Source organism: Gigantopelta aegis, chromosome 6 (assembly GCF_016097555.1).
Source record: "Gigantopelta aegis isolate Gae_Host chromosome 6, Gae_host_genome, whole genome shotgun sequence".
Classification (NCBI taxonomy): domain Eukaryota; kingdom Metazoa; phylum Mollusca; class Gastropoda; order Neomphalida; family Peltospiridae; genus Gigantopelta; species Gigantopelta aegis.
The window spans coordinates 100,548,099-100,559,544 of NC_054704.1; the positions used below are offsets into that span (position 1 = coordinate 100,548,099).

General features: G+C 39.6%; 1 protein-coding gene across 1 annotated transcript in view; it reads right to left on the reverse strand.

The window, feature by feature from the left end:
* Positions 1-6,897, reverse strand: part of LOC121374119 — an 81,251-nt gene extending 74,354 nt beyond the window's left edge. Inside the window, exon 1 of the mRNA XM_041501056.1 lies at positions 5,356-6,897. Within this exon, the coding sequence (XP_041356990.1) occupies positions 5,356-5,552 (197 nt within the window). The 5' untranslated portion in view covers positions 5,553-6,897. The remainder of the gene's footprint in view (positions 1-5,355) is intronic.
* Positions 6,898-11,446: the final 4,549 nt, after the last annotated feature.

The window sequence follows — 11,446 nt, forward strand, 5'->3', positions numbered from 1 at the left end:
GCACGCGTCAACTAAAGGTGTGCGTTCATATTTTCATATTTCTATTTTCTTTCATGAATCTATTTAAGTGAGCAGAGGGGAGATGTGAGACCCAAAAGCCGACGACCCACTCACTAACAACTAAGCTTAGGGACATAATACACACAGCTAAGGCGCTGGCCTGGTGCGCGGTCGGTCTGGGATCGATCCTCGTCAATGGGCCCTTTGGGTTATTTCTCGTTTCAGCCAGTGCACTACGACTGGTATATCAAAGACTGTCGTGTCTGGTATCCTGTGTGTGGGACGGGGATATATAAAAGATCTCTTTCTACTGATGGACAAATGTTGCGGGTTTCCTCTAAAACTTTATATTAGAATTACCAAATATTTGACATCCAATAACTGATGATTAATAAATTAATCTGCTCTAGTGGTGTTGTTAAAAAACTTCTTTTTTCTTTGCATATGCATATATTGCCTGTGGGTATTCCCAGGACATACGTGAATGAACCTTTAGTGGGCGTGGGCGAGTGTCACAATGTTGATTGATTGACTGACTGATTGATACGTTGCAGTATAAACGATCAAAATAGAAAACGCCATTACTAATTACCATAATGCTAATACCTACATATTTTGTGGTATAATGATATTGTTGCGCCTGCGGTGACATGTCATTGAGGTGCACCGTATTGTTATTCACAGAGTGTTCTGGAGGACGGGAGATCACTGTCACTCACACAGTGTAGTAACTTAAATTCAGGACGGGAGATCACTGCCACTCACACAGTGTAGTAACTTAAAGTCAGGACGGGAGATCACTGCCACTCACACAGTGTAGTAACTTAAAGTCAGGACGGGAGATCACTATCACTAGTTACACTGCCACTCAAACAGGTAGTAACCACGGGAGATCACTCACTGCCACTCAAACAGTGTAGTTAGTCAGGATATCACTGCCACTGCCACTCAAACAGTGTAGTTACTTAAAGTCAGGACGGGAGATCACTGCCACTCAAACAGTGTAGTAACTTAAAGTCAGGACGGGAGATCACTATCACTGCCACTCAAACAGTGTAGTTACTTAAAGTCAGGACGGGAGATCACTGCCACTCAAACAGTGTAGTTACTTAAAGTCAGGACGGGAGATCACTATCACTGCCACTCACGCAGTGTAGTAACTTAAAGTCAGTCATATTCTCAGATAAAAGCTATAGTGTGCAATGTATTAAAGACATAAGTCTGTAAATGAATACGCGACGAAAACAGTGGAACGGGACGGGAGATACTTTGTAGTCACTAAAGTTAAGAGATCACTCCAGACTAGCAACAGTCACTGCCACGTTTAGTCACTTAGTTATAGCCACTAAGTGTAGTAACTTATTCATATTCTCAAAGTCAATTCATACAAGGTCTATGGACAGCAAAGTAAATCAGTCTTCATACAAGGTCATGGCATAAATCAGTCATATTCTCACATATACCATATAGAATGCAATTTACTAGCCATATGAATTTACTATTTAAATCACCAACTGTCAGTTGGCAGGTTTCGAACCCACTGCACCGATTCCAATGGTATTTGACAGTCCAGCGTCTTATCCACTCGGACAAAGCGGCTTCTACGAAAAGAGAAGCACCTTAACCGATAGTTAAGAAATATGTACTGACACACACTCGGTTCGAAATTAATGTAACAAAATCATTACAATACGTGTATTTGTGCGTGCGTATGTGTGTGTGTGTGCGTGTGTGTGTTTGTGTGTGTGTGAGTGTGTTTGAATGTGAGTGTGAGTGTGTTTGAGTCTGAGTGTGAGTGAATGTGTGATTGACTGTATGTGTGTGTGAGAGTGTGAGTGTGTGAGAGAGAGTGTGTGTGTGTGTGTGTGGTGTGTATGTGTATATGTGCACGTGTTTGTTTATGTGCATGTGTGTGTGTATGTTTGTGTGTGTGTGTGTGTGTATGTGTGTATGTATGTGTGTGTCTGTGTGTGTGTGTGTGAGTGTGTGTGTGTGTGAGAGAGTGTGAGTGTGTATGTGTGGTGTATGTGTGTGTGTGTGGTGTATGTGCCTATGTTTGTGTATGTGTGTGTATGTGCACGTGTTTGTTTATGTGTATGTGTGTGTGTGTTTGTGTGTGTGTGTGTATGTTTTTGTGTGTGTGTGTGTGTGTGAATATGGCATACATGTGTGCATATATGTGTTGATCTGTATGGATGTATAAATATCTATATACTTTTATAGTATGTATGTCGGATTTGACTAGTACATACAATGTACATATATATTAACACACTGGCACAGTGAATAAAAATAATTTTCGGCTTCACAGATTATATCTCATGCTGTTGCTGGGACTCGAACCTTAAGCACCGAATCGCCCGCATGTCCCAGAGCACCACGGTGACCGCTCGGCCACCCATACATTCTTATATAAAAAGAATGTTCAGCTAATCGGATTACGAACCACGAAGTCAACCTTTAACGTGCATGCATTCGCGGGCAAATCTGGCTCTATTAATCTATATGTCTATCTATATATATATATATATATATATAATTACTGTATGTTTGACTAGTACATAGTGCGTGTGTACATGTTTACATATCTGCTTCCATATGGTAGGTGAAGATTGGCAATCAGACAACTATTTTGCACTGCATCTGGACGAGTGCGATTCGCTTCAACTTCGATAGGACATTATATGTTGGCGTTAAAAAGAAAACAAGTGTGATAAACTTGACGCTGAAATATTCGTGCTATGTTTACTGGCAATATTACAAGTATGTTGTAATAGGTGTCGAAGCGATAATGTACCCAGATAGTAATAACATTATTGGCATATGTTGGCCTGTGTTGGCCTGAGTTGGTGTTCTGGGATTCGTTTTATTGCTGTGTATTAGTAAATGTGTTTCGTGAAAATGGTCAAAATGTAGATAAAATGTAGCCATCTTTAATGTGGCCAGGTAAACAAAACAACTCACCAACCCCCCCCCCCCCCCCCCCCCCCCCCCCCACACACACACACAAAATCACAAGAAAAAACCAACAACAACAAAACAACAACATTTTGCAACCCTCCTTTCTAAACTCTATATATACTTTATCGCAGTCCCCTTTTGAACTTGCCTTATCAGACCCTGGGCCGATTATTTTATCTAAACGTTTTACACAGCAGATTACATTCCCCGGATTTATTACCCACCTGGTGAACACATAGCGTTGAGGTAATAGTATTATATAAACCCAGCCAGGTTAGACGAAACGAAATTATCTCCGTAGTCAGTTTTATTTCGCAATAATATCATTGGCATAAAAATTAAAAACAATAAAATGACATATATTAATACAAAGATGGGCAAACATTATTTTGAAAATGGGAAATTAAATGTTTGCGCATATGGCAGTTGTGAAACAGTACACAAGCAATTTTAATTTTATAACGTCTGATGAAAATATATTTGTTTAACTTAGTTCCAAATTTGGTGAGGGTGTGATAGACAATCTTGCTCAATATCCTGCTAATATCAAATTATTTTGAGTCACAGCATTTTAAAGCAAAATTGTAAAGTTCACTTTCATAACAGCCTTGCTACATTAAGTTGGTCAACTCGTCGATCTCACGACTTCAACGACTGTCCAGTTGCTAGTCTGAGCACTCTTACAACTCGATTCTCGTCGTATACAACTCCTACTTCCGATTAGTTGTTAATCTGAGCGCACCCGCTGTAAGTTAGGAGTGGGGGCAATTACAACGCAACCGTCGAGCTAGCCAACTCCGTCGTGACAGTTGATAGTCTGACACTAGCATTACTCCAAGTGAAACACGAGGTTACTTATCTGAATCTGAAATGGGAGTCGCGTAACTGACCTAACGAAACGTGACCGTAGCCTGCATACCGAAACACTGTTGAATAAACGTTTGAATAGTAAGCGTGTTATATGACTATAAAATAAATAGAAAACGGTTGTACATTATACCCGTGTATTTGCAAAGGTAAAAATCGGCGCCTGTAAAATGAATGAATGAAGGACTTTCCTTTGGCACTGTCACTAACCCTAATAATTAACCCTAACCTTAACTATGATAAGTATTTATAATGTTCTTTATACGTGACAGTGCCAAAGGAAAGTCTTACCTTCGTATGAAACAAAGATACGTATATGAAAAAAGGAATTATGAACATCGATATAAACATATGAAGAATAATGCAAAATGTACCCAAAACCTGAAACTTGCTCCCCAATATATATATATATATATATATATATATATATATATATATATTTTTTTTTTTTTTTTTTTTTTTTTTTACAAACTTTGTATAAAAGTTGGTATCTATTTTTCCTTTTCCAAAACTATTTTCTAGTATTTTTGGTTCTACTTTGTTTGTCCAAATGGGACGTCATTGCATTACTCGCAGGCGCCGCGAGCTGTAATATAATCGTCATTTTATCTCACGCTTAGTAAATAGCTTTACCTAACCTGATTGTAACTATTATAGTGCACACAAAAAACATCACAACCGGTCTCAGTGGTGTACTGGTTAAGCCATCGGTCTGTAAGTTTAAAGTTTCTTTTCTTTAACGACACCACTAGAGCACATTGATTTATTAATCATTGGCTACTGGATGTCAGATATTTGGTAATTTTCTTAGTGAGAAAACCTGCTACATTTTTCCATTAGTAGCAAGGGATATTTTATATGCACCATCTCACAGACAACATAGCACATACCACGGCTTTTGATATACCAGTCATGGTGCACTGGCTGGAGCGCGCATCAAGCGCGCGCTTTACTACTGGGCTATGTCCCGCCCCCAACGGTTTTAAGGCTAGTAGTTACCAAGTTCAAATCAATGGCTTCAAAGCTGGAAGGTGTCGAGTTCGCATCCCGAAAACGGATTTCAACGAAGCCACCTAACCGACTACTCAACACCGACAGATAACCCTTATAGCTAGGGTGTGTGGCCAGGACAGCGTGCTTGAACCTTAATTGGGAATATAGCCTATGCACGAAAATCGAGTTAAATTAATTTATAAAGAAGCTATACAATTAAAATATGACACAATATGAAGGATATGTTTCTTATGTATTTCAAACATATACATGTACTAATACAGCAAATCACTGTATAAGATAACACTGCACCAACAAGAAGCTCTGTAAGTATATAAATTACAAAATACCTTTTGTTTTAATTTTTAACTCTATTTTCGTGCTTATATTATTCAATTAAGGTTTAAGTACGCTGCTCTGGATACAGGACACACACAAACATCTCAGCTATCTGGGCTGTCTACCCACGACAATGGGTAGATTTTTAATCAAACCAAACAGACACAATATAAAATATAACAGAACAGCACTTACCACGTATTACTGCGCTGCGTGTTTGCCCCTGGCGTGCAGTAGGTGACCCCGTGCAGTCGTTCTGTGAGCGTGTCGTGGTCACCTGGGTTGTCGGCGCACCGCGGACATGCCTCGTGGGCGTCGTGTAGGTAGCACGGCGCCGTCATGTTCACGTCCATAGAGTGGCGGCTCGGCTCGTCTCTCCTGTAGACTCCCATCACCGCCGCAACAACTGTAGCACGTGTAGTCCCTCACAATCTCGCTCGTCCAACGCACATGTCAAAACACAGGGTAATCCACAACGAAAACCACCATTTGGATAATAAATGCCATTTTAACTATCCCCTCGTCGAATGAGTAGCGTGTGTGTGCGTAATCCGGAATCTTCAGACAAACAATCCGTTAAATGTAGAATTTTACTTCAACAAACATTCCATTAAATAACGAGGGTTTTTTGTTTTGTTTAATAAATAATCCATTAATTATAGATTTTGCTTATTCGACAATCCATTTAATATAGATTTGTTTTCTTCAACATACAATCCATTAAATATAGGGGGTTTTTTTTCTTCTTCAACAATATATTAAATAAATATTTTTTCTTCAACAATCTATTAAATATCGATTTTTTTTCTTCAACAAATAATCCACTAAATATAGATTATTGTTCAACAATCCATTAAATATCGACTTTTTTCTTCAACAATCCATTAACTATAGACTTTCGTTTTCTTCAACAATCAGGCATCCATTATATTTAGCTTCTTTCTTCAATAAACAATCCATTAACTACTGATCTGTTTTCTCCAACAATCGACTGTATATGAATTTTTCTTCTTTAACAAACAATCCACTTATTATAACCTCTTCTTCTTCAGTTACAAAACAAAACACTACAATATTTATTCTGTGAATTAATTTTGAATTAATCCTTCATCATCAAAATAATCCAACAATATTTGATCGCCTTTCTTCTTCTTCTTCTTTTTTTCTTGCACGTTTCCACCAAGATCAGAATACCTGAATCAATTAAAAGATGATGAAGCATTTAAACGAAAGCCAGCGAGTCGCTATGCGTGTCTTTGCGAGTGGTCCGCCAATGGGAGGGCGTGTTTCTGAAACAGAAACCAATATAGAACGCACCTCTTCGTGTAGGCTTGCAGTGACCAGCCGGAGAGACAAGCGCATAGGCAGTGAATACATTTTAGTGAGCTATTCATCTCAGATGTCGTCTTGAAGCCACAAAATTCATGTTTATTCATGACTAGTATTTAGAGTACATTTGTGAGCAGATGATGTAAAAAAAAAAAAGAGAAAAAAAAAAAAAATGAGTAAATGAATAAAAGCATCTCACCAAGTAAAGGCTAATGTAAGTGTCATGTACTGTAGACTGAAATCATTATTACGTATGTGCAATGGAATGAAAACAAATAGTTGTAAGGAGACACGCAATACACACGCACGCATGCATGGACGCTCAACACAACGCACAATACATACACGCAACACAATGTACCCAGTAGCCGATGTATTTTTCGTGCTGGGGTGTCGTTAAACATTCGTTCGTTAATTCGTTCGTTCATTAATTCATTCATGTACACACACACACTCACACACACACACACACACACTGTATTACCCACCCACCCTCTTTTATCTCTCTCTCTCTCTCTCTCTCTCTGTCTCTCTCTTTGTCTTCCTCCCTCCCTCTCTCTCTCTCTCTCTCTCTCTCTCTCTCTCTCTCTCTCCCTCTCCCTTTTTCTCTCCCTCTCTCTCTCTCTCTCTCTCCCCCTTTTTCTCCCTCTCTCTCGCTCTCTCTCTCTCTCTCTCTCTCCTCTCTCTCTCTCTCTCTCTCTCTCTCTCTCTCTCTCTCTCTCTCTCTCTCTCTCTCTCTCTCTCTCTCTCTCTCTATATATATATATATATATACATACATAAGGTCGCGCCTAACTTAAAATGACTGAGGTTGGGGGGTCTAAAAGGAATCGGACACACTAATTCGATTTCCTAGAGGGTTGCTCCACCCCTCTAGTTACATCCATGGTAACTGCTCAATGCTGGTTAGCTTCGGTAACATCGAGGATCCGCGCTGAGGCTCGTCTATCGCGAAAATGTCTCTTTAACGTTGTGTAGTCGGGACTAGATCGGAATGCCCGATTACGTGTTTTTAAACATATCTACCATGTCAGCGAAACATACGAGCGCTTGTTACTTGAGAACGACAAATAAAGAGAATAACACAGGCAGTAGACATGATGGGGAACCATTCTTCGAGTGTGTCATATTTACCAACAAAGATGTTATACTTTCAAAAGCATTTGAAGCCCCGACAACGCGAAGATTATATTATAATTACTAAAACATACAGAATAAATCATCCCGGTTATTATTTTTGCAACATTGTAGTCTTCTTGGCTTGTAATCTCTCAAATGGCATGCCAGGAAAACAGTTTTAAACAGACGTACCATTCAATGTTGTAGGAGGATCATATACAATGAAAACTATGTTTGCAAGAACGTAGCTCGATATCATATTTTCCTACGTTCAAGGACAACAGTAAAAGCTAGCGTTCGAACAATGCGATTAGGGCTGCGTTCACGCTGACGGAGTAGAAATGTTTTGCCGCTGGACTGGTTCGTGCGTTTGACGTTAAACCGAATGACTACATCTGGCCTACTTTTAGCCATTTGTTTTTCACCAATCTAATTAAAATTAGCTCCACTATTACATGTGGATCTAACAGCAGCCCGTTGGAGCTCATGTCCAGTTGACCTTTCATTCGACCAATCGAAACCTTACTTGCAAAATCATGCCAGTGATTTGAAAAGAATTTGAAAACATTCGGGTTTATTCCGAGGGTATACGAAATAATTCGGGTGAATTACGAAGTATGCCGGAAACTAATTTCAATATAAAATTTTATATAAAATTCGTTTAAAAACGAAAAAAAAAAACCCGTGATGGTATAGCCATAAAATCTGTTTATACCAGTATACAATCCAGAGTATATTAGGCCTGTTTTTTTCAATGTTGAAATAGACCAACAAGTTCGCCTATTGCATAAATAGTCTCGCCCGATATTTTTAGAATGTGTATGCTCCCGAATAACGCTATAAAAGGCGACGTGTAATTGGTCGATATTTAAATTGTTATTTATAGATGAAATATCACCTGGACATGGGAGTCCACGCAATGCTGTTAGATCTACTGGTAGACCCAGTAGAGCTAATTTTAATCAGATTGGTTTTTCACTAGACGTCTGCTAATTATGTTGACTGCTTCCAGAAGTGGCCATTCGGTTTAATGTGTAGTGTAAAAACCAGTCTAACAAACGATTGGCTGAACATACCCAAGGAATCAGTCAAATAGTCGTCGAACGTTTGTGTTGATCACTGTCGCTGAACGCAGGGCTGTTTCCAATGTGTTCATTGGGTTCAACGTGAAACGTAAACGTCATGTATGCGAACGTTCTTCTTTTCCCACCCTATTTTGGCTGAACGCTGCCTTTGTGTATTTTGTTTACTGCTTTATAACGCAGACTATTTTCTGCTGTCATTTGTAACTGTCATTTGTAATTGTATATATTGTTGTGTAATTCAATCATGCGTTAGTGGTTTAAATCAAGGGCAGAGAATTAAACTTCTCAAGATCTAGGATAGAGTTACCCCAGTGGATTATCATCGTCGACAGAATATGATCTTCCGCTCAAACTTGTGCGCTGTGAACGGTCGGCTGGGACCAGTCTTCGTCACAATTGAAAGGTATTTTGCCACGAAGCTGTATCGCGTAACAGCGAGGCGGCTATCGGTTCTACTCAAGTAAACGATTAATGTCATTACTTTCCTTTATCTTGTCTAATACTTATCACGCCCGTGCAGTTTCGGAACGCCCTCTGGTGGCCGTAGTTGAATATCACTGGTCAAAACGGAATTGTAAACATTAAAATTGCACAAATTGGTGGGGTGTTTTTTAAAATTATAGATGTTTACAGGATTCTCAGATTAAATCTTAAAACAGAAATTACGTTGTTTGTGCATTCTCAACGTTTTGTTTTTTGTGTGAATTTTTTGTTGATACACAATTAAAGCGAAACGGATTACAGTTCTGGAAATAACAACAAAAAACTTAGTTTTTGCTAAAACAAGTAATATGGTATAGAAGATAAAAGAATACTACAGCGTTAAGCTGTATCCTAACCGGCCGCGAGCGATGCGAGCGATTATTTTAGAAATCATTGATTTCCATTGCCGCAACCTTACTACTCGCGCGCGACGCGACAGATTTATATGTCGCGTCGCACGCGTGCGGTTAAAATACAGGAATTGAATCCAGTGATTTCTAAAATAATCGCTCGCGTCGCTCTCGGTCGGTTAGGATACAGCTTTAGTGTCTACAGGCGCGGATCCAGGGGGACTCTAAAGGATTTGGACTCCCCGCTCACTTCAATGGTGTACGTTGTCTGGATGAAGAATGATTCGACGGATTTTACCTCCGCGTTTTCCCTGCATAGACTGGCGCAGGTGGTGTTGAAGAAAGAAAGAAAAAAATGTTTTATTTAACGCGTTATATGGCGTCAGGCATATGGTCAAGGACCACACAGATTTTGAGAGGAAACCCGCTGTCGCCACTACATGGGCTACTCTTTCTGATTAGCAGCTGTCGCCACTACATGGGCTACTCTTTCTGATTAGCAGCAAGGGATCTTTTACTTGCGCTTCCCACAGGCAGGATAGCACAAACCATGGCCTTTGTTGAACCAGTTATGGATCACTGGTCGGTGCAACTGGTTTACACCTACCCATTGAGCCTTGCGTTGCACTCACTCAGGGTTTGGAGTTGGTATCTGGATTAAAAATTCCATGCCTCGACTGGGATCCGAACCCAGTACCTACCAGCCTGTAGACCGATGACCTAACCACGACGTGTGGTGTTGAAGATCACCATAATGTTCACAATTCATTGTAGCACTACGTGGTAGATAATAGACTATCCCATAAGTCAGTGGCCAGTCGTCTTGGTGGACCTCGAAGCTTTGAACGTCTTGGTCTGTTTTTACTGAAGGATTTCCCTTCTGGGTCATAGTACCATAACCAGGTTTTATCACAGGTCACCAGGTCGTAATCGAAATCATGCGGGTTCTGATTAAACTTGGTTGAAAGAGATCTGCTACTTGTCACCCTGGTCTCCGCCATTTCTCTGCTCTGTTTGAATTCTCTGACCCATCGCTAGGCAGTGGCATAGGAATGAGCAGAGTCTCCACAGAATACACACACGGAGTCATAGATTATCGGACATGTCTCTCCCTCAAGGATCAAATACGTAATCACAGTTTTATCCACTTCTTCTGAGTATCTTGGGGCACGTGGTGGCCAAATTCATGAGCATCACATTTTAAATCACAAAATGAACAACACTAAGGACACTACACCTACAGACATTGATACATGTTACCACGCACAAAAATGTCTGATCATCATTTCAGAAACTGGGCAAGGCTGACACCCCCATCGTACATACAAATAATATACACACATAGTAACGATTTAGTAACTAAATAAGACCAAACATAACTTTGCTATGATGGATTTCTTAAGTGGAAGTAGTTCCATTGTCTTTTATCCGAGAATATGACTGATTTACGCAATGACCTTGTGTGATGACTTTAAGTTACTACAGAAAAAAATTAGAAAAAATGTTACTACACTGTTTGAGTGGCAGTGTTCTGCCGTCCTTCAGAACACTCTGTGAATAACAATACGGTGCACCTCAATGGCATGTCACCGCAGGCACAACAATATCATTATACCACAAAATATGTAGGTATTAGCATTATGTTAATTAATAATGGCGGGGTTTTTGGGGTTTTTTTTTTGTTATTTTGATCATTTATACTATGACGTATCAATTAATATGACAACCTTCTGACAATTGCTTAAACCCACTGATGTTTCAGTCAGGTATATATGATACAGGCAATGTGTAAAATCAGGCAATCTGTAGATTGCCTAAATATTTCAGGCAAATCTACACATTGCCTGACTTTCAAGGTAATTTCTCAACACATTGCCTGAAATGAAAGATCCATCATTCATTGAAAGCAATTGTTGTAAG